At 47.0% G+C, this 24,519-nt stretch overlaps 1 protein-coding gene across 1 annotated transcript in view; it reads left to right on the forward strand.

Annotated features, from left to right (window-relative positions):
• TTC9C (tetratricopeptide repeat domain 9C) overlaps positions 1–17,788 on the forward strand; it is a 44,043-nt gene extending 26,255 nt beyond the window's left edge. Inside the window, exon 3 of the mRNA XM_085889716.1 lies at positions 8,899–17,788. Within this exon, the coding sequence (XP_085745842.1) occupies positions 8,899–8,993 (95 nt within the window). The 3' untranslated portion in view covers positions 8,994–17,788. The remainder of the gene's footprint in view (positions 1–8,898) is intronic.
• Positions 17,789–24,519: the final 6,731 nt, after the last annotated feature.

Below are 24,519 nucleotides of genomic sequence, written 5' to 3' on the forward strand. Positions count from 1 at the left end.
GCACCGATGGTGAAAAATTCGTCTCAATTGGATAAGTAGTTGCAGAGAAAACAGACAATTAGCATGGACGTACGTACGTATGGACAACCTGAAGACGTAATGCCTCCGGCAACGTCGTCAGCGGAGGAATAAAAACAACTTGTGCTCCAAGTGGTGCTTCCATCGGCGTCAGTTGTGCTTCTTCTTCCTGTCACTCTCGCCATCAGAAATGGGGAAATTTGTCCATGAAGACCCTCCTTGCACTTAACTTTTTACAATTTTGACATTTTGTTTCAAGTATACTGAGTGTTCATGTTCCAACTGTAAAATTATTATTATTATTATTATTATTATTATTATTATTATTATTATTATTATTATTATTATTATTGTTGCACAACATCGGGAACCCTTTTAAATATAGCATGACAGACAGACACTTGGCCTTTTTTATGATATACATGATTAGACTGGTTAACTTTTATGGTGTACGAACCATTCCTGGTGTATTTGTTTTCATGATCAATATGGATGTTGGAATTCATTGGATGACTTATTAGCCTCGCACATTGTCAAATATATTGTTACGGATTCGCGCCCGCCGGCGTGCTGACGGCCACGTAACTCGAATCGCGGCACGTCGCCCACCGGACGGACAATCCAGTCGTAACCCTCTCGGACTAACGCCGGGAACCAGTCACGGGTGGACCTTTCGGTCTCACCGCGAACGAGCCAATCGGCCCCCGCGTGGGATAGGGTTGCTCGCCAAATTCGACCTACCTAAGTACCCACACGGAGGGTAGACCGGGCGATCGCACCTCGCCGCAGGTCGACTTCGGACACGGGCCACTTAAGCGACCCGTTCCATACTATCGGGATAACCGAGCGGTGTTATTCGTCGACCTCGACGGTTCGATTAATTATCGGGCGTATTCAGCCCACTACCAACCCTTTACGTGAAGCAAGATGAGGATTCAATGAAAGAAATGACGAAGCGAAGTGGGAAACAGTTCAACACAAAGCACATTTATTCGCGATGAACGGAAAGCACACATATTCAATTCCACCAAAAGCACATAGAAAAGAAGAAGAAACAATGCAATTTTACACAAAAAGCAAATGCGACAATGCAGATCTAATACCGATTACGCGAGCACACGGCAACACTTATACAATTTTACTTCACAGACGGCGCCGACAACACATACCCAAAACCAAGAAAAAGAACACCCTCAAGGATGAGGCGGGCCTGAGGCCGAGACCGGGTCGGGCCTACCCGTCTGGTGATGAGACGCGGAGCGGCGATGGTGCCTCAACTCCGCGGACCTCGCGGGGAGTGTCTGGTAGGGGGTGGGAAGGGGGCCCCCTTGGTCGCACTATCTCAGCGCGGGGGGGAAACAGGAGGGGGTTGCTGATGCTCGGGGGAAAGGAGGATTTCTACTCTGTCTCGAGTCCCGCGACGAGCGTGTCCACCTCGACCAGGTCGCGCCGTCGGCCTCCCTGGTGTGCAGCTCCCGGCACGACGCGAGCACCCCCTCGTCTGCCCTCGCCGCCTCTCCACAGCTCCGTCCTCTTCGCTCCGACTCCAACGCACACGACGACGACGACGACGACCAACAACCAATTCTTCCTCTTCCCAACTCCACCGACTGCGAAGTCTTAACTCTACTTGACTGACGAACGCGGTCGCTTATATAAGCCCCGTGGCTTCGCTCTCTCATCTTTGACCCCCTGCCTTCGACCTTTCACCTCGCTCCCCATTGGCCCGAGAAAAAGTGGGCGTGAATGCATTTTGATCCATAAATTTGCATATAGCGATCGCCCTCCAACGCCCTGGAGGCGGGGCCAAATCGCCCCTCGCTCACCGATTGGACGGAACAAAAGTGGGCGTGTGTCGTTTTTGATCCGTTTTTGGAGCTGAAAATCCGTGGTTTTGTACACGCTGTTCGGCGCGCGCCCTGCACGAGTCCAACACCGGTACCCACAAGCGGCGCAAGAACGGTGGCGATGCGACGGTTGCGAGGTGTGACGTGAAGCGGCGCCGCGGTGGGTGGTTGATGTTGTGGTTGGTGGTGGTAACAATGGCGGTTGGTCCAAAATAAAGATAGTAAAAGAAAAACGGCTATCCTGAAGAGTCGCAGCACGCATGAATAACATTTATTCCCTCTAGACAACGGGTTTGGGCCTAACTACACATATACTTACCGAGATATCTCACCTAAGGGACCTGAATGGTGGTTTGCGAATTTGGTAACCACAACACTACCCCTCCCCTTTTTACAGACTCGTCCCGAGTCGTCAAATTTTCGTGTGCCATCATGTGTAGTTTTCCCCTAGTACATTTTACCTACGGATCCCTGAGTGCGACATTCATGGTATTCGTGTCCCCAAAATAAATAACCTGAGGGCTGCGTAACTACCTAAACAAACTCACTCACACGGACGACTTAAATAAAATTGCCGGCGCTAGACAGACATGCCGGGGGCGCACTCATATTTACAGTACATCTTAACCTTAACTTACAAATTTTACACTAAACCATGGCCCAGGATCAATGAGCTCTGCAAAAAGAAAGCAGTTAGCAGGGAGCCAGGCTGCTCGCATGCAGTCTCTGGCTCAAAACAATGCAGGTGACAGGGAACGTGGCTGGCTGCTCACACGCAGTCCAAGGCCTTCCCTTTTGAACTGAACGCAGTGAACCACAACGGTGCATGGGCTGCACAAATGCAGTCTCCGTGCCAGCTCAAGTGGCCCACGCAATGAACACAACGAATGGATGGATGGACACAAACACGGTGCACGGGCCGCCACTGCAGGCCCGTGTTGTAGCTGCCAACAGGGCAGTTCTCGCAGCTTGCAAACTGTTGCCTTGATCCTGGCGCACATGGCAATGAACAGGGGGGGGCAAAGCAAAAATTGAACGGGGCTGGTGAACATGGGCAGTGGGCATGGCATGGCAAAGGCAGCAGGCAAACACAGCCCGCAGAAGAAGGCCGCTGCAGGCAAACACAGCCGGCAGATGAACTGGCCGGCACAGGCCTTGAAGAAAAAACAGCCAGCCGGCAGATGAAGTGGGCCGGCACAGACCTTGCAGCAAAACAACAGCTGCCGATGAAGTTGGCCGGCACAGGCCTTGAAGAAAAACAGCCAGCCGGCAGATGAAGTGGGCCGGCACAGGCCTTGCAGTAACACAGCCAGCAGATGAAGCTGGCCAGCCTTTGCCGTTCAGGGTTGGTTGGTGGAGGGAGGGCGGTGGTGCTGGCCACTTGGAATGCGGGCTCGGACCTACCTACCTGTCTCCCTCCCACCTATCGCCTTTGCCTGTCACTGTACATACCCACTCCCTTAATTTGTCAAACCCCAATTTAGCCCCAACTTATTTTTTTGTTGTTTTTATTTTTACTTCCCCACTATAAATCGTCCCCTAACCCTCTTTATCGTCCTTGTTCGGCTAACCTATCCTGTCACCTAGCCTACTCCCAACCCCTACGTTCCCTTCCCGGAGGGGAATAAGGGAGAGCTAGCGTCCTGTGTCGAGGCCCAACGAAGCCTCAGAATGGCCTCCCCAGAGTTCGGCGATCTAACCCAAAGTGGGTCCAGCGGCCCACAACGAGAGCGAGGGGATGGATGGTGCGGAGGGGTACATCTCCTAATCTACCCTAACCATTTAACTGTTAAACTACCCCGGGGCTTTCAACAAGCGCCTCTCGCTTAAACTATTGGTTCTAACAACCCAGATTCCCGTCGCCTGTGTTGGTGTCCTCACAATTTCGGGCCTCGCCCCCCAATTTTCGCTCCGTGCCCTCACACGGTCTCCTGGCTGGGACACGTGGCTCCCTTTGGCAGGCACGACCCTCTGCCGAATCTCCCGCTATGGCACCTCCGGGCACTACACTGCCTCCGAGCCTACCAGCTCCCTAACACCGGGGAGTGCCCCCCATGGCACCTCCCCTGAAACGCACACGTGGCAGGCCGGCCTCCCGGGCCCCTTTCCGAGGGTCACCCTTGCCCACAACACTGCCCACGCGGCTAATGGCGCCCCGGGCCTCCGCACCAAGCAGACGCACCCGTGCCCACTACGCTATCCCGGCCCCCCATGGGCCCTTGGCCTACCGCGGCCGACTAGCCTGGTGCCCGGGGTACCCACTCAGCGATACTCACCTTTCGCAGCCACGCTCCCAAGCCCGTCAACAGGGCTCCTGCACCCCTCCAAATGGGTTTCGAGCCTACATTCTCACCAACAGCAAAACGACCTCCATTTTTCAATTTGACTAACCCCCTAACTCACTTTATACTGACCCCGGGGTCCCTTGGGCGGGAGTCACTCCTCCTCCCAATCACTCATCGCACCATGCATTCCCCATTCACTCCACACACACAGACCCGCTGGCCTCACTCACTCACCAAGCATATGCTTCCACTTCACTCACCAACTCTTCAACACACTCACCGCTGAACTCTGCCATTCTTCTAACTACCTCCCCTAACTAACTCGTGCTCCCACGTCGACCCTTAAACTATAGCACGTTCCTTTTAACACTACGTAGCGAAACTACGTCCCCTCTACACATCCACCAGTCTGTCGCTGTCTCCAAATCTCTTTAATCAATTTCCCCACCGAAATCTGGCTACAATCCCTCGAACTAATCCATTCCACGGACTCCATGAGGACTTACCCCTGCCCCATGAAGTCGGTCTAACTAAGCTAACCCTTCCCCCTAACTAGTTTCCATCCTGTGCCCAGGATCAAGGGGGTCTTCCACCCCTTGCCCAGGAATCCTGTGCACCCGAAAGTGAGGCTTGTTTCTTTTTTTTTCTTTTTCCATGCGCAGCACCTGCGCGGCAACTCAGAGCTCGCGCACTTTGCACCTGCCCGTGACGTCATGCAGCTGCACGTGTTCCTCGTCCCTCCTTGGACGGTACCATCCGGCAGAGATACCCCTCCTGCCGGATTCCAACCCCACGTGCAGCCATGGCGTCACCGTGCGCATATAAAAAAAAAACACAAGCCCCACGTCTCGAGGGGTTCCCCACGCGAACACATGTGCCTTGCCCGTTGGAGCTTAACACACACGATCGCATGGAGAACCCGTCCGGTCCAAATCCGAAATCCTGCCTAAACTTTGTCCGTCCGCGGGATCGGCAAATCCACCGCGTGCGTTTCCGGACCGGGACTTCACTCTCGCAAGCGAGCACGTGGCGGTCTCGTGCGTTGCACAGCACGAACCGCGTGCTCACTGCTGGGCGAACCCGGCACGGTCCCCGAAACAACTACAGCCGCTACTCGGCTTTCTTTCCTCTGTCGCCGTCGTCGTCGCCATTCGACCCACGCACACCTGCGTGTTACGACGCTCATACTCCACACCATTATATTCACACCGGGAGACGCGGCTGCGTGCTCCCGCATGCCGACCGACATCTCCCTTACATACCGCTTTCTCACACACACGGTCTCCCTTGCATAACCCATACCACTCACACGTGGTGCTCCCTTCATACGTGCCTCACTCACACGCGGGGGCACTCACCCGCGGTGCCTCACTCACACACGCGGGGGCACTCAACCGCGGTTCCTCATCCACACTCGGCGTGTTGGGAAGCACACACTCCGGCACCATCGCCACCACACCACTCACACACGGGGTCGCTTCCACACACGGGGACGCACTCACGCCTTGCACCACACACACAGGGACAACCACACTGGGGATTTGTGTCCCCACAAGGGTCTCCGGGGCCTCTATACCCCCCAAGCTCTCCGTGCACCCGTCCACAGCACTCCTCCCCTCGACCTCGCAAAGCACGACCGAACTCACCTGGTCGTGACTCGCCTCAAGGGGGCATACTCCCTCCCCTTGTTCCTGGAGGAGGCCATCCAGGTGCTCGCACTGGGTCCCCACACGCTCCGCGAGCTCACCCCCATTATCCTCCACTACCTCCGTGTGTGTGTGTGCGTCACTTACCCCGTCTTCATCGTGTAGTCTCTCCTCTATTTTTTCTGTCTCCCGTGTCTCTGCCAACTCGGTCACCTCTTCACCCTTTACCTCCCTTGTCTCAACTATTATTATTTCCTTTGTCACGGCCTTGTGTCTCGTCTCGCACGTTTTGGTCTCCCCATTTAATTTTTCCCTTTTGGTCACCGTCGATTCTTCTGTCACGACCCTCGCCCAACACGCCCCCCAAATTATTTTTTTACCCGCTTCCACCGCGGGCCTGTCAGCCGTTGCACCCCCTTCCAGCTCGTTTGCTCCCACACGTGGAGTCGCCATTCCCAGCTCCCTGGTCACGGCCTTCATGCCCGCCTGCAGGCATCGGCCCATGTTCTGCGTCTCACCCCGCAGCTCTTTCATTTCTTCCCTCATTTGTTGTGTATTCGCATCCATCGTCGTTTTCACTTCATTTGTATTTGTATCCATCTTTTCGTTCATTTGTTGTGTATTCGCATCCATCTTTTGTGTATTCGCATCCATCTTTTGTGTATTCGCATCCATCTTTTCGTTCATGCCTTTCATTTCGTTTTTCGTTTCATTTGTATTTGCATCCATCCTTGCTGTCATTGCCGCCAGCATGGCGCATAGCTGGGCCATGTCGGATGCACTCAGCTGAGCCGTTTCGGCAAGGGTTGGGGAAGGGTTTTGGTGGAGAGGGGGGGGGGGAGGTGTCATACACCGCGGCCGCTGCCGCACCCATTTCGGGCTCTGGGTTCAGTTGGGCGAGTTCGTTTTCCTGTACAACCAACATTTCCTGCACGGGGATTTCATCCTGAGCCATGGATTCTACACATTCTACATCCATTTCTAATACCTCCGGCTCCCGCTCGCCTTGAGACGCCATCTTGCTTCTCTTAAAGGGTTAATTTGAATCGCTCGTAATTTGGAGGGAATCGGGGGTCGCTTCTCTCACCCCTGGACCGATTCCCGTGAATTTAATTGGAGACAGGAGAGCCCGTTTTCCCGTTCTCCGTTACCAGTGCCGCGAGGAGGGCGATGGATTTGTATCGCACGACCTGACACCAGTGTTACGGATTCGCGCCCGCCGGCGTGCTGACGGCCACGTAACTCGAATCGCGGCACGTCGCCCACCGGACGGACAATCCAGTCGTGACCCTCTCGGACTAACGCCGGGAACCAGTCACGGGTGGACCTTTCGGTCTCACCGCGATCGAGCCAATCGGCCCCCGCGTGGGATAGGGTTGCTCGCCAAATTCGACCTACCTAAGTACCCACACGGAGGGTAGACCGGGCGATCGCACCTCGCCGCAGGTCGACTTCGGACACGGGCCACTTAAGCGACCCGTTCCGTACTATCGGGATAACCGAGCGGTGTTATTCGTCGACCTCGACGGTTCGATTAATTATCGGGCGTATTCAGCCCACTACCAACCCTTTACGTGAAGCAAGATGAGGATTCAATGAAAGAAATGACGAAGCGAAGCGGGAAACAGTTCAACACAAAGCACATTTATTCGCGATGAACGGAAAGCACACATATTCAATTCCACCAAAAGCACATAGAAAAGAAGAAGAAACAATGCAATTTTACACAAAAAGCAAATGTGACAATGCAGATCTAATACCGATTACGCGAGCACACGGCAACACTTATACAATTTTACTTCACAGACGGCGCCGACAACACATACCCAAAACCAAGAAAAAGAACACCCTCAAGGATGAGGCGGGCCTGAGGCCGAGACCGGGTCGGGCCTACCCGTCTGGTGATGAGACGCGGAGCGGCGATGGTGCCTCAACTCCGCGGGCCTCGTGGGGAGTGTCTGGTAGGGGGTGGGAAGGGGGCCCCCTTGGTCGCACTATCTCAGCGCGGGGGGAAACAGGAGGGGGTTGCTGATGCTCGGGGGAAAGGAGGATTTCTACTTTGTCTCGAGTCCCGCGACGAGCGTGTCCACCTCGACCAGGTCGCGCCGTCGGCCTCCCTGGTGTGCAGCTCCCGGCACGACGCGAGCACCCCCTCGTCTGCCCTCGCCGCCTCTCCACAGCTCCGTCCTCTTCGCTCCGACTCCAACGCACACGACGACGACGACGACGACCAACAACCAATTCTTCCTCTTCCCAACTCCACCGACTGCGAAGTCTTAACTCTACTTGACTGACGAACGCGGTCGCTTATATAAGCCCCGTGGCTTCGCTCTCTCATCTTTGACCCCCTGCCTTCGACCTTTCACCTCGCTCCCCATTGGCCCGAGAAAAAGTGGGCGTGAATGCATTTTGATCCATAAATTTGCATATAGCGATCGCCCTCCAACGCCCTGGAGGCGGGGCCAAATCGCCCCTCGCTCACCGATTGGACGGAACAAAAGTGGGCGTGTGTCGTTTTTGATCCGTTTTTGGAGCTGAAAATCCGTGGTTTTGTACACGCTGTTCGGCGCGCGCCCTGCACGAGTCCAACACCGGTACCCACAAGCGGCGCAAGAACGGTGGCGATGCGACGGTTGCGAGGTGTGACGTGAAGCGGCGCCGCGGTGGGTGGTTGATGTTGTGGTTTGTGGTGGTAACAATGGCGGTTGGTCCAAAATAAAGATAGTAAAAGAAAAACGGCTATCCTGAAGAGTCGCAGCACGCATGAATAACATTTATTCCCTCTAGACAACGGGTTTGGGCCTAACTACACATATACTTACCGAGATATCTCACCTAAGGGACCTGAATGGTGGTTTGCGAATTTGGTAACCACAACAATATCTAAAAGCTATAATAACAGTTCTGTGAAGGTCTGTCAATCAGTCAGTCAGTGAGTCCCCACTGTTTCTCAGATCTACTGCAATCTATCTATATACCTTGATGTGACTCTTCATTGTTAAATGCTCCATCTTGTGAAAAAATGTTTTTAATGCCTCCATCCAAGCAGTTTTGCATTACTTGAACCGTTGGTTTTTATTTTTATTGATGTTTTTTTTTCAGATCCAAATATTGACAAGTACATTCAGATGACCAAGGCCAAGTTGGGAACACATCTCGAGGAGGAAAAAGCCATGTACAAAGCAATGTTGGGATGAATACATGAGTATGAATTGTGAATATAAAACCAATTGCCTTGAAATATAAAAGGTTGTACATGATGCTGGACATTATCTCTGATTGGAAAGGTTTTCGCTCTCGCTCTCTTTCTCTCTGTCTCTGTCTCTCTTTCTGTCTCTCATTCTCTCTCTGTCTCTCTCCCTCTCTCTCTGTCTCTCCTACGTACCGAGTGTAAAAGACAGATGAAAATGAAACGAGAACAAGGGAATTGTTACGTCATTTGCTGACGGTACATTGGGTGGTATTTTACATGTTTTGTTTTCAAATTATTTTCCAAACAAACTTTTACACTGCATTTTAAAAAACGAACAGCAAACCGAGTTGCAGTGCACCTCGTTTGGGTTGTGTGAGATGTAACACTAAACATTGAAATCAATTGGAGCACCTCGGTGATGAGTGAGGTAAAAAGCTCATTGCATTACCTGCACTGGTCTTCTTTTGAACCCTACAGACGCTCGGCGGACATTTTCCGCACTTCCATGACCGAGGGGTGACCTGTCCAGGATTGACACTACCCTTAAACGTTCACTTCTTGTGAGCGTCCCTTGCTCCTCCATTGGACCATTGTTTTTGGTTCACGAGCGCCAGCCAGAGTGACCACTATATTCGTTATGTCTGTGTCTGTCTGTCTGTGTGTCTGTCTGTCCAGAGCATAACTCCGTGGACTTTGATCCGGTCTTGATGAAACTTGGTTATGTGTTCGATATCAATGTCTAGTTGTGTTTTCCTGGATGAGGGCGTGGCTACGCCCATTGTGAGTGGAGCCACTCCCAAAAAATAGTGTCCGGTTTTTCATTTTCGTCCCAATGTCAAGGTCACAAGGTCAAAAACTTAAAAAAATTGCGAATTTTGACATAAGAATCATATGACCACCCAAACTTTGACAGCTAAGATGACTATATTTTAATGCATAATCTTGAGGTCATCCCCCACCTAAAGGCCCTGTCACACCTTGGCGATTTAGCCAATGTATGCCTGACGTATGCAAAATTGGGCTAAAACGCCGGCACACGTCGAATTCATTATGGGTAAGTTTGTATACGTTAAGAGCACGCTGAAAAACACTGTCATACGTCGTAGTACGCTGGCTTTCAGCGTTGTACTTTGCGGTTGTCCTCAAATTTTAGCATGCTTGAAATTTTACGACATATGCCAGCGTATGACTCGCACGTTCCGCTACGCTGGCCATAAGTTGTAGGCACGTTATGCGATCGTTGACACACACGTCGACGCACGTCGAGGTAATGATTAGCATACCCAAAACTTATTTATAACCTATGAGTAACGTGTTGTAGGCACGTTACACGATCGTTGCACACACATCGATGCACGTTATGCGATCGTTGACACACGTCGAGGCACGTTACTTGTAAGTTACTCATAAGTCGAAACACGTCGAGGTAATGCTTAGCGTACCCAAAACTTATTTCTAACCTATGAGTAATGTGCTTTGAACCTACAGTGGGGAGAACAAGTATTTGATACACTGCCGATTTTGCAGGTTTTCCCACTTACAAAGCACGTAGAGTTCTGTAATTTTTATCATAGGTACACTTCAACTGTGAAAGACGGAATCTAAAACAAAAATCCTGGAAATCACATTGTATGATTTTTAAATAATTAATTTGCCTTTTATTGCATGAAATAAGTATTTGATACATCAGAAAAACAGAACTTAATATTTGGTACAGAAACCTTTGTTTGCAATTACAGAGATCAGACGTTTCCTGTAGTTCTTAACCAGTTTTGCACAGACTGCAGCAGGGATTTTGGCCCACTCCTCCATACAGATCTTCTCCAGATCCTTCAGGTTTCGGGGCTGTCGCTGGGCAACACAGACTTTCAGCTCCCTCCAAAGATTTTCTATTAAGTTCAGGTCTGGAGACTGGCTTGGCCACTCCAGGACCTTGAGATGCTTCTTACGGAGCCACTCCTAAGTTGCCCTGGCTGTGTGTTTCGGGTCGTTGTCATGCTGGAAGACCCAGCCACGCCCCATCTTCAATGCTCTTGTTGAGGGAAGGAGGTTGTTGGCCAAGATCTCACGATACATGGCCCCATCCATCCTCCCCTCAATACGGTGCAGTCGTCCTGTCCCCTTTGCAGAAAAGCTTCCCCAAAGAATGATGTTTCCACCTCCATGCTTCACGGTTGGGATGGTGTTCTTGGGGTTGTACTTATCCTTCTTCTTCGTCCAAACACGGCGAGTGGAGTTTAAACCAAAAAGCTCTATTTTGGTCTCATCAGACCACATGACCTTCTCACATTCCTCCTCTGGATCATCCAGATTGTCATTGGCAAACTTCAGACGGGCCTGGACATGCGCTGGCTTGAGCAGAGGGACCTTGCGTGCGCTGCAGGATTTTAATACATGACGGCGTAGTGTGTTACTTATGGTTTTCTTTGATACTGTGGTCCCAGCTCTCTTCAGGTCATTGACCAGGTCCTGCCGTGTCGTTCTGGGCTGACCCCTCACATTTCTCATGACCATTGAGGCTCCACGAGGCGAGATCTTGCATGGAGCCCCAGACGAGGGAGATTGACTGTTATATTGAACTTCTTCCATTTTCTAATAATTGTGCCAACAGTTGTTTCCTTCTCACCAAGCTGCTTGCCTATTGTCCTGCGGCCCACCCCAGCCTTGTGCAAGTCTACAATTTTGTCCCTGATGTCCTTAGACAGCTCTCTGGTCTTGCCTATTGTGGAGAGGTTGGAGTCTGATTGATTGAGTGTGGACAGCTGCCTTTTATGCAGATAACGAGTTCAAACAGGTGCAGTTAATACAGGTAATGAGTGAAGAATGGGAGGGCTTCTTAAAGACAAAACTAACAGGTCTGTGAGAGCCAGAATTCTTACTTGTTGGTAAGTGATCAAATACTTATTTCATGCAATAAAATGCAAATTAATTATTTTAAAATCATACAATGTGATTTTCAGGATTTTTGTTTTAGATTCCGTCTTTCACAGTTGAAGTGTACCTATGATAAAAATTACAGACCTCTACGTGCTTTGTAAGTGGGAAAACCTGCAAAATCGGCAGTGTATCAAATACTTGTTCTCCCTTCTGTATGTGTAACGTACCTCCAACGCATATTGACGTATGTAGACATATTTGATTGACGTCTTCCGGACGACCACAGAACTTACTGAACGTGTTTCTAATTTACAGCTACCGTTTTATGGCGTATTGGCAGTGTTTAAAAAAACAAAAAAAAACAATAACTTCCGATATTTCGTCACATGCCATTACGTCATGTCTGATTGCCTCTTCAGTTTGCTCATGTCTTATTCTTAGTTCCTCCTCTGTGAATATTTTCTGTTTGAGGATATTGTCACGTTGACGTCGAAACTTAAAAGCAAATGTCAGAATATATTTTAAAATTCGTGATAGACTAAAGAAAACAAAAAAAAACAACAACTTCAGATATTTCGTCACGTGCCTTCACGGAGCCAAGGAGAAAAAAAGAAAATGTTCCTTTACGGAGAAAATAAGTTGCGGGTATGCTAAACATTACCTCGACGTGTTTCGACTTATGAGTACCTTACAAGGAACTTGTGTCGACGTGTGTCAATGATCGCATATCGTGCCTACAACTTATTCCCAGTGTAGCGGAACGTGTGAGCCATATGGCGAGGAGGTCGTAAAATTTTCAGCATGCTTGAAATTTCATGACGTACTAAACGTACCACGAAATATGACAGCGTACTTCATCATTTTTCAGCGTGCTCTTAACGTATGCACAACTTACCCATAACGTATTCGACGTGTGCCAGCGTTTTAAACACCTTTTTCATAGGTCGGCATACGCTGGCTAAATCGTCAAAGTGTGACTGCGATGTTGACATTTCCAATTCTCAGGCGGTTATGATTTAAATCGGCGTGCGGTAGGTTTTTAACAGGCTACGCCACGAGTTCGTCGGCGATACGTGCAGCGCGCTGTGCCTAAGTTAAACTATCGTTGGGCATAGGTTGTGAACGCCGACAACAGGCTAAGCATTCGTTGGTATGTTATCTGTAAGGCAACGAAACGTTCTGTGCCCGTTACTAAAGGCCCGGTCACACCTTGACGTTTTAGCCAACGTATGCCGATTTTTGAATTTTTTTTCTAAAACGCTGGCAAACGTTGAATACGTTATGGGTAAGTTTTGATAACATTAAGAGCACGCTGGCATACGTCGTAGTACGTTGCCATAAGTCGTTGTACGTTGGCTTTAAACGTTGTACTTTTCGGTTGTCCTCAAATTTTTTCATGCTTGAAATTTCACGACGTATGCCGGCGTATGACTCAGACGTTCCGCTACGCTGGCCACAAGTTGTAGGCACGGTCTGCGATCGTTGACAGACGTCAACACATGCTACTTGTAAGTTAATCATAAGTTGAGACACGCCGAGGTAATGTTTAGCGTACCCGAAACTTATTTCTAACCTATGATTAATGTGTTGTTGGCACGTTACGCGATCGTTGACACACATCGACAGACGTTACTTTTAAGTTACTCTGAAAGACGTTAGGCTGAAAGACGTCGGTATAATGGATCGTCCTTGCGTCAGCGTCCACGGCCACGGCCAGGACACTTATTTGCAGCATTCTTCAAACTTTTCTTCGTCATGACGAGGATGTTCACACTTCGATGTCTAGCTTGGCTATGATTCCAATTGTCTATCGGCAGCGTCTATTTAAAATAGTCGAGTTTGAGCGTTTTAACACGTTCAGAAGAAACGCTTCAAATTTCCAAACCCCCAGCGTCAAAAAAAACAAAAAACAAAAAAAAAAAAACAAAGGCGAGTGACAGCAATTTAAATCGTTCATTGTAAACAATGAAACTAGCTGAGTGGTACCATTTCAAAGTCGTTGAGTGTAAAAAAAAATCCAATTGTTGAGCGCAAGCGTCTACTTTCAATAGTGGAGATGCAGCCATTTAAATCGTTGAGTGGCAGCCTATGAACCTACCCGTGGACACGCGGACGCAAGGACGATCCATCATAACCCACACCCTCCCCCTCACACCCACCTACTACTGCCAACATGAACAAACTACTACTAATACTAATACTGATACTGATACTGATACTGTTACTGCTGACATGGACATCAACTCAAAAAGGAACTCGAAAACACTGTTGGGTTCCCCTTTTATGAACACCATTTTTATATACCAATTCCCAAAACCGCTGGGAACACGTCTTTATATGGCAGTTGTAAGCTAGAAACACATTCATTTTTTTTTTTTTTTTGTCGACCGGAAGACGTCATTGGAATACGTCTACATACGTCGATGTGTGTTGGGACTACGTAAAGAATTGGTTCAAAGCACGTCAAACATAAGTTAGAAATAAGTTTCGCGTAAAAAAGACATTACCGCGACGTGTTTCGACTTATGAGTAGCTTATAAGTAGCCTTTGTGGACGTGTGTAAGCGTCCACATATCGTGTGTAAAACTTATCCCCATCGCATGCGAACGTGTGTCATACGCCGAGTACGTCGTAAAATTTTGAACATGTTCAAAATTTCTTGACGAACTCTACTTACTACGACTTATGATAGCGTATTTAGCATTCTACTCACGTATACCAAACTTACCCATGCCGTATTCGACGTGCCCCCAACGTTTTAGACACATTTTTCTTAGGTCGGCATACGCTGGCAAGATCGCCAAGGTGTGACCGCGATTTTGACCCTTCCATTTCTACGGCAGTTATGATTTGAATCGTTGTGCGTCAGCCTTTTAATAGGCTACGTCACGACATCGTCGGCGATGCATGCAACGCGCTATGCCTGAGTTAGACTATCGTTGGGCATCGGTTGTGTAGGCCGACAACAGGTTCAGCATTCGTTGGTATAAGTTATCTATAACACAACGAAACGTTCTGTGTAGTTACCAATGCGTTACACATAAGACCAAGTCGCTATGAATACGTCCGAATCTTTAAAAAAAAACATCAAAAGTTCAACGTAAGCCAGCGTTTTACATACATTTTAACACGTTGCCATCGCTGGCTAAAACGTCAAGGTGTGACCGGGCCTTAATATGTTATGCATACGACCAACACCTTATGAATACGACCAAAACTTTTTAAAAAGCTTCAAAATTTCAGCGTACGCCAGCGTCTTGCATATATTTTTATACGTTGCCATTGATGGCTAAATCGTCAAGGTGTGACAGCGCCTTAAAGTATTTTAACCATTTTGCTCTATCTCGAACACCTTGCCCGTGGCACCCCCTTTAAGTTTGTTTTTACGCTGATTTCATCAAAGTATGGATAATCCGAGGAGTGCGAAATGGCATATCGCGGGTTGAGAGACATAATGATGTAACTGCATTTTTGGCGAGGTTGAATGGAATGGCTCTCATGTCGAACAAAACACCATTTATCTTTCATTAGCGATTTACAGGAAATTGGAAATTTTCAGTCACAACATTATGTCTCTCAACCCACGAAATGGTATTTTGTTAGACATGAGAGCCATTTTATTCGGTTTCACCAAAATTGCAGTTACAACATTATGCCTCTCAACCCGCGATATAGCCTATATGACGTTATATTGTTCCTGGAATGTTCCAGAGGAAGTTTTGCACCAAAGGTCATAATCCTTGACCTTTGACCTTTAAAGGCCACAAAGGTCAAATTTTCAAAGTTGTGGGAATCGAACTGGGTTTTCGACTTTCTTTGACGAACTAACTCCAATAAGCTATATCACGTATCCTGTTTCCTTATTTTAATGTCCACAACATTGTTTTGTGACCTTTGAAGGTTATGCAAAGGTCAAATTTTGAAAGTTGTTGAACGAAACCGGGTTTTCGACATTTTGCAGCTGTTGATTGAAGGCCACTATAATTAATTATAACTTGGTCAAAAATTATCACATTGTATCATCCTTGACTTCTGAAACAATCTACATCGTCAAATACCACTCGTGAACCATCGTCGTCTTCAGACTTGTTATCCCGTCCCACGGAGGGAGGGAGCGGGATATTGTAATTGTCCGGTTTGTTACTTACGAAATCTTTATATTTCATAAGTATATTGATGACTTCCGTCCTTTGTTTGTGTTTGTTTGTTTGAAGGCACGATAACTCGAGAACGGAAGAAGCTACCAATGTCAAATTACACCACGTGATTCAGGAGGGTGATGGCTAGTGCTGATTAGATTTTGGTCAAAATCGGTCAAAGGTCAAGGTCACAGTGAGGTCAAACATCCAAAAAAGGATAACTCGAGAACGGAAGAAGCTACCAATGTCAAATTACACCACGTGATTCAGGAGGGTGGTGGCTAGCGCTGATTAGATTTTGGTCAAAATCGGTCAAAGGTCAAGGTCACAGTGAGGTCAAACATCCAAAACATTCAATTTTTTTAATGGTTTGGTACAGAATCATCATAGAAACTGTTGGTTTGCGTAGCTACCTTCTCTAGAGACAGCTTTTATTAGACAAGGTCAGAGGTCAAGTTGACGATTTCTTAAGTACCAGTCTATGACTGCTTGTTTGTGTGTTTGTGTGTGTGTTTGTGTGTTTGTTTGTAGGCACGATAACTCGAACGGAAGAAGCTACCAATGTCAAATTGCACCACGTGATTCAGGAGGGTGATGGCTAGTGCTGATTAGTTTTTGGTCAAAATCGGTCAAAGGTCACAGTGAGGTCAAACATTCGATTTTTGATGGTTTGGTACAGAATCATCGTATAAACTTCTGATTTGCGTTGCTACCTTCTCTAGAGACAGCTGTTATTAGACAAGGTCAGAGGTCAAGTTGACTATTTCGTAAGTACCAGTCTATGACTGCTTGTTTGTTTGTTTGTCTGTCTGTCTGTTAGCAACTTTATGGCAAAATGGCTACAGCAAACACTATCAAATATAATCCACAGGTGGACAATGAACCTTGGATGACCCCATTAACTTTTGGGTCCAATTGGATCAAAGGTCAAGGTCATGAAAAGATCAAAATCGTTTTTCACTCATAACTTCGTCAAAAATGATCTGATTTACTTCAAACTAAGCTTATAGTGAACCTTATTCTATTTGTCACTTATAATCCTACCCAATCCTATAGTGAAAATGCATATTTGTGAAGATCGGCAGGGTCCGAAGTTATGGGGGTCATGGTCATCAGTCAAAATTACTAATTTTCCATTATAAATCAAAAAAAGGTTAGGAATATGCGTGTTTACTATGGAAGACATATATCAAGTCCTTTATTGGCTTTCATTTGACACCATGACCTTTGACCTTACATGGCCTTGAAAGGTCAAAATCATTTTACGTTCATAACTTCGTCAAAAATGGTTTAATTGACTGCAAAGTAAGACTAAAATATTCCTTTTTTTATTCCTTATAATCAACATTCAGGTTAAGGATGTATCAAGTTTAAATTTGATCCCCAAAATAATTTTATGCCTGAAATGGGTGGGATTTGTTTGACCTGGTACCACTTGTTTTTGTTTTAGTGTGGTATATTGTTAATAGAACTGCTTGCATTGGCAGATTGTAAATCTTACTCTTCAATGGAACCCTGAAAATAGATTTGTGGCAAAACATTAATTTAGTAAGGGCCATCTACATATTTGTGTATTATGATTGGATCTTAACATTTATTTATTTATTTATTTTCACTGGCCACTCAGACCATGTGCTTGGCAGAGCATTCAACTTGTCAGCAACATTTTGATGGGACGAGCCATCATACATAATTCAACAGTTTCATCATGAAAACAAGAATTGATGTTTGAATAAATGAAATGCTTGTTATTTGCGAACTATTAAATTCCATGAGAAATTAATTGCATTTCCTTATTTTGTGAATCATGCTCTTCTGTGTTTTAATTGAATGATCGTTCTGCTCTGTTTTGTGTTCAGTTCTTCCTCGAGCCTCAACTTTGAAACAGAAAATAAACTATGCTTGGGTGTGGGAACGAGGCCCATTGAGAAAAAAAAGGATTCCCAATATTAATGATCTTCATTTTTATTTTAATAAAAGCACCACATTGAATTCCCTTTACTATTAAAATCATTCCTGTAACTAGTCCTGACAAATTTGGGTCAAGTCATCCAAGGCATGTGCTTGTGGAGCCCAGAGGGCCCTGGAGTTGTAGATCTCATGTAGGATAAGACATAATGTATCATGTATGCGCTGTCTCTCAGTATGCCACTGCCTCCTGTCTGCCAGCATAGGTGGACGTTAAAGATCCCACGATGTCCTTCACGAAGAGTAGGCAAGTAATCACCGGCACCCTTTTCAGTCGGTGGTCAGCTTTTTGGAACTGCCACTGATAACAATCCAGTGTTACCTGGTGCATGGTGGGGTTATAGGTGATGAAACGGGCACCCCTCACTAGCTTTTTTTTTAGTGGAGAGGGTGATTGTGACACCCTGCCAGGACAAGAACAACACCTGACAAGGGGCGGATGAGCTCCCTTCGGGAGCCAATGGAGATGATGTCTGCAAAACAACACCCAATGGTGGTTTCTAAATTTATTTTTCCACCTGGTCAAGTTAACCCCTCCTGCACAGTGGTCCTGTGAAGAGGTTTCCTCGTTTCAGGACAAGGTGAAGGTTTTGCCAGTTTTTCCTCTTCTTTCGCTTCTTTCTAACAGCAGATAGCGAGAGAGAGGTTTGATGTGACAGGGGTGAGTTGCTTGAAGGAAGAAGTGGGACAAATCGTTGTGGACTCATGGAATTAAAGGAAGATGGAAGAGATATATGGAAAGGCTGTTGAATGTAGAAAACGAATGGGATAGCAACATCGAGAGTAACCCAGTTTTAGCCTTTAGGACCAGCAGAGAAGATAACTGAGAAGGAAGTTGAGGAAGCTATAAGAGCAATGAAGAGTAGAAAAGCAGGAGGGCCAACGGGAGTTGTGGGAGATATGTTGAAGGCAGCGGGAAGTTGGGGTGTGAAGAGAATGACAGAGATCTGTAATCTGGTGGTGAAAGAAGGCCGCATTCCAGTGGATTGGGAACTGAGTACCCTCGTCCCTCTGTACAAGGGGAAAGGTGACCCTCTGGACTGTGGCTCCTATAGAGCAATAAAGTTATTGGAGCATGGAATGAAGGTATTGGAAAGGGTGTTGGAGAAGAGGATAAGGAAGAAGGTAAAGATTGATGAAATGCAGTTTGGATTTATGCCAGGAAGAGGAACGACAGATGCAATTTTTATTGTGAGACAGTTGCAGGAGAAGTACATGGAGAAGAGGAAGAAGTTGTTTTTTGGGTTTGTTGATCTGGAGAAAGCATTTGATAGGGTCCCACGTGAAGTAATGGCATGGGCATTGAGGAAGTTAGGAGTGGAGGAATGGTTGATCAGAGTAGTGGTGGCAATGTACGAGAGAGGGCGCACAGCTGTAAGGACGAAAGATGGGAACAGTGGTGAGTTTGAGGTGAAGGTGGGAGTGCACCAGGGATCGGTACTAAGTCCACTTCTATTTGTAGTTGTGATGGAGGTGCTGGCTCGGAGGGTAAAGGAGGGTTTACCGTGGGAGCGACTGTATGCAGATGATCTGATGTTGGTTGCATATCGTATGTATGGACTGAAGGAGAAGATGAACAAGTGGAAGGAATGTATGGAGGCAAAAGGTTTGAAGGTGAATATTGGAAAGACAAAGGTAATGGCAAGTGGTAAAGCATGTGGTGAGGTGGAAAGGACTGGGAAGTGGCCGTGTGCTGTGTGCAGGAAGGGTGTCAGAGTGAACTCCATTCAATGTACAATGTGTGCTGAATGGGTTCATCGAAAATGTAGTGGGGTGAGAGGGTCATTAACCAGTGTGGCAGCTACATTCAAGTGTAAGGTGTGCATAGAGGGAGCTGCAGATGAAGGAATTGTTGAGTTGGATCTTGGAGATGGTGTGAAGCTGGAAGGGGTGAAAACATTTTGCTATCTCGGAGACATGCTGAATGGAGAAGGTGGATCAGACTCTTCGACGGTTGCTAGAGTGAGATGTGCATAGAAGAAGTTTTGGGAACTGAGTGGTGTGCTGACGAAGAGGGGAGTGTCGTTGAAGCTGAAGGGAAAGGTGTATGCTACATGTGTGAGGAGTATGATGATTTATGGGAGTGAGACATGGGTACTGAACATGGAGCAGCAACAAAGGGTGGAAATGCGAATGGTTCGGTGGATGTGTGGAGTATCGTTGAGAGAGAGGAAGACAAACGATGACTTGCAGAAGATGATGGGAATAGAGTCTGTGATGGAAGTTGTGAAGAGAAACAGGTTGAGATGGTTGGGTCATGTGTTGAGGAAGGATGAAAGTGACTGGGTGAGAGGAATGTTGGAAATGAGTGTAGTCGGAAGTGGAGGATGGGGAGACCGAGAAAAACTTGGCTCAAGGTGGTGGAAGAAGAAATGTGGGCAAGGGGATTAAGAAGGGGAGATGCAGAAAATAGGGAAAGTGGAGAAGGTTGTCATGGGGCCTGCAAGGCTAACCCCCGCTTTAGCGGGGAAAATTGCCTGTGTGTGTGTGTGTGTGTGTGTGTGTGTGTGTGTGTGTGTGTGTGTGTGTGTGTGTGTGTGTGTGTGTGTGTGTGTGTGTGTGTGTGTGTGTGTTTCTCTTTGTAGTCCTTTACTCTGTAGTAGCTCAGCCTTGTTTTGGGCAAATTTCAATTACAAAAAAACCTGGACAAAATTAAAGTTCCTTCTCCAATCTGTAGGGGGCACTGATGATTTTTTGCCACATTCAATGCCACCATCAGTGGCATTCCCATGCATCTGCAAGAACTGCTGGTCACCTGCAGCTACCTGCTGCCTTTAAATGATGCCAACCACCCATGTTCAAACATAGAAAACTCATCAACCATTTTTTCCAAGAGTGTAAGTTCCTTTCAAGCATTCAAGAATGGCATTACTTTTTCATTTTCTGTTTTTTTTTTTTTATTAATTTTGTATTATTAACTAGCCGAAACCCCATCACAGACGGATTCTGTTCCATGAGCCCAATATGACAACCAGTGGTGGCTCTTGTAAGAGCCGGATCCCAGTCGATGTACTCCATGGCCTTACCTTATGAGGCCTACAAAACGTCCTTGCATACGACATTTTTGGTGTACACTGCTCCTTGTGAAGAAGTCCCCTGATTTGTGCATGTGTCTACTTTGACGTACATCGTGTCAAAACTTATCAGGTCACAGTACCGAGAAAAACGTGACGCGACCGCGAGGAGCAGCACAAAATTGGTCCTTCAGTATTAATATATAGATTAAACCTCCCTCTGTAAGCAGGGGTTCCCTAACCTATGGTTGTGACCTGAGCTTGTATCGCGAAGGCCTTCTGCTGGGTCGTGGATGATTCCGTGCCGCTTGATCTGACCGATGCACCATATTCAAACATTGGCAGCTTGTCAACTTCTCACAAATCCTGGTTTTTTGAGGGGGGTTTTCACATCGAAAGCGTTTTCTCCGACAATTTTTATGGTAGCTTCTGGTACCATTGGGGAGTGAGAGGAATGTGATTTCAAATTTTGGATCGTGGACAAAAAGGTTTGAGAGCCTACGCCCTATAGAATAGGTGGAGGCTTCTACCTGTTGTAGGGTTTGTTTCAACAATTAGTGCCCCGAGTTTTTAATGGTACCTCAGAGTAAGCCACCATTTCATTTTTTTTTTCTTTTCTTCCTTTTTCTGCCATAGTCCATTTGCCGTTATTATGTGTTCCATTGTCAACCTTGTTGATGTGGAAAGTGTATGGTTTTATGATTGTTTTGGGCGAACATGGGTCCGTTAATAAAATTCAGGTTGGTTGCCGGGGTGGCTTCCTTGGGGAACTCCTGAAATTTGCATAAATTCAAGATGGCCGCTACAGGTCAGACGATGGCGCTAAGTTTTTAATCAGTCAACATATAATCCTGTGTAATACCTCTTTTCCATAAGATTTTGACATGAGGAATTCAATTTTGGGGTTATTTTTTACGTTCAGGAATAAATATAGGTTCACATGAAATGTCCATGACTATTTTTTGCTGAAAATTATGTAACACCAATGCAAAAGTGAAGTCATGAATGGTTCACAACAGTATGTTCATAATCAGAAAGCATACACATTGTCATGTCATCATATTGGACATCTTAGGATCAGAGGACATAGAGCCGAGTAGACAACTTACGTGTTGTTCATTCCCATTCATTGTACTCGTCCCCTTCCGTATCCTCGTCTCTTTCCAGTTCTGCTTCGACACTCCCTTCTTCCACTTCACTTTCACTGTCCTCCACAGTCTTGTGTGGGTTGAAGCACTTGTCACTGCAACCACAAGTGCAGTATAGCATGCAGGAAATCTTTGCATGGTGACAACTGCAACTTCCAGTACTGCAGGCCTTCCCCTCTGCTTTGCATCCACACCGCACAACATCCATGAGGTCCCTCTCACTACGCAGAAGTTGATGAACAAGCAGAGTAGGCTTGATGAAGTTATCAACCCAGTGCTTCCCAGTTGGGTGCTGTCTGCATGTCTCAAGGTAGCTGCACAACTCCTGGAATGTCTTGGGGCCGGTGGTGAGGAAGGAAATGAGAAGGGCAGTCGGAACCATCCGGAAGGCTCTCATTGATCGAACCCAGGACTTGCCACTCGTGATTCCTGCCAGGCCCCCGAATGCTGAACTGATGAGAGTCTCAACACCAGACCCACGCATGAGTTTGCCAAAGCAACCACAGAAGGACTGCACAGTGTGCATTATCCCAGGCCTCAGAATCACATTTTTAAAGTGATCATCGTCATGCCGCTTGATTTGGCAAGCCACCATGTAGAGCTGGAGCTCCACAGAGATGTGGACATAAGTCATTCCCATATCAGTCAATGACTTCTGAAGATACTCCAGGAAGTCACTACAGTATCTGGATGAGAAGCTTTGGCATCAATAAGGGGTTTGAACATGTAGGTACTTGCTGGCTTTTTTTCTGCATGACTGGTGAATGCTTCTTGGTTGTTGAACCCACCCCATTCCATGGCGTTCACCTGTGTGCTGACTGTGTTTAGCCACTTCATGTCCTTTTCCTGTGCAGCAGCTAAACTAGCTTGCCGGGCACACACTTCATGGTAGGAGAATCCAGAGGTTGCATGCACAGCCGGGGGTTTCACTTTGGATGGCCCAGTGTAGTGCTGCAGAGGAAGGCTCCCTGATGAGCTGCTGCTTGTCCTAGACTGGGGAGCTTTCTTCGACAGTCGTGGGATAATAAGGTCACTCTTCCCTGGGTGAGCATGCCCATACTCAAGAATGCCTGCAGGATGGGGTTGCTGAAATTCATGTGAGAGGACATGAGTAGTGCGCCGACAATTAGGCGTGAACACTTGCAGATCAAGATTATCAAACCAGGCAAAAATCACGCCAACAGTTCTACTCAAACCCATAAATTGGTGGAGAAGCTGAGCATTGTCACTGAGAAAATGAGCAGCGGATTTCCTGAATCTCAGGACCTCATCATATGACGTTGTGAACCCATGTTCATGAAGGAGCTTTAGAAGATCAGAACTGCCATGGCGGTGTAGTAGTTTGGCAGCCAGTCCAAATGTTGTCTGATTTCTGGTACCTGTAACATGACTTTGAATTGACTGGTTCAGGCTTCGAGATTTCTTGGTCATTTCACCACCAGACGCTAAGTCTGCAATCAACCTCAATAAAGTTGGGCTTGTTGCCTTGATTGTGTTGGCTTGTGTAAATTCTGAGAGGTCATGATTGGCACTGTTGTACTTGACTGAGCGTGCCTCCTTCTTGATCTGCCTTACCACAGAATCATTACTCCTCTCATCTGCATCATCCACTTTAACCATTTTCAGATGGTTAGCAATGGACTCACGGAAACCAACAATGGTAGCACATCCATCTACCCGAACTGACATAACGTCCTTACTCATGCGGTCTGTTAGATTGCTAAACATATCACGTCGAGTGAGTTTGCCACCAAGATCACAGTACAGGGAATGCAGTTCAACGCTATTCCACATCTTTGACCTGTCACAATTCATGCGCTCTATGACGTTCTTTAGGGCACTTTCTTCTGCAACACCAGTTGGCAAATCAGCATATTTCGGGACTGTCATGAAACTGTTATAACAGCGTACATGGTATTTGCACTCAGCCGCAGGGAGATCGACCAAATATGCAATATGTAACTTAACCGTTCTGGCCTACTTCATCATTACGTTGCTCAGCAGCATTAATGATGGCATCTTTCATAGTTGGGATGAGATTACCTTCCTTGTCAAAACGTTCTTCAGTCATGCACTGACGAACACGATCCCATCTTTCTGGATGTTTCTCATCAACAGGTAAACATTCTTTGCCACAAAAAATGTAGTCACGTTTGTAAACAAACACACCACTGCCTGTTGCCTGTGTGCGATATCTTGTTGTCACTGTAACACAATCATCTTCAGCTTTTCTTTTCTGTGATTTACGAAGTCTCTCAATTTTTTTGTTTTGATGTGCCAGTACAGTAGCATCCTTTGTGACATTCTATGCGAACAGCATCACCACCACCATCAACAATGTCCTGTAGTTTTGCACGTAGCTCTTCATCTCCATGGGCTTTGGC

This window comes from Eptatretus burgeri, chromosome 7 (assembly GCF_056783735.1).
Source record: "Eptatretus burgeri isolate ZD-2024b chromosome 7, Ebu_testis_v1, whole genome shotgun sequence".
Lineage (NCBI taxonomy): Eukaryota > Metazoa > Chordata > Myxini > Myxiniformes > Myxinidae > Eptatretus > Eptatretus burgeri.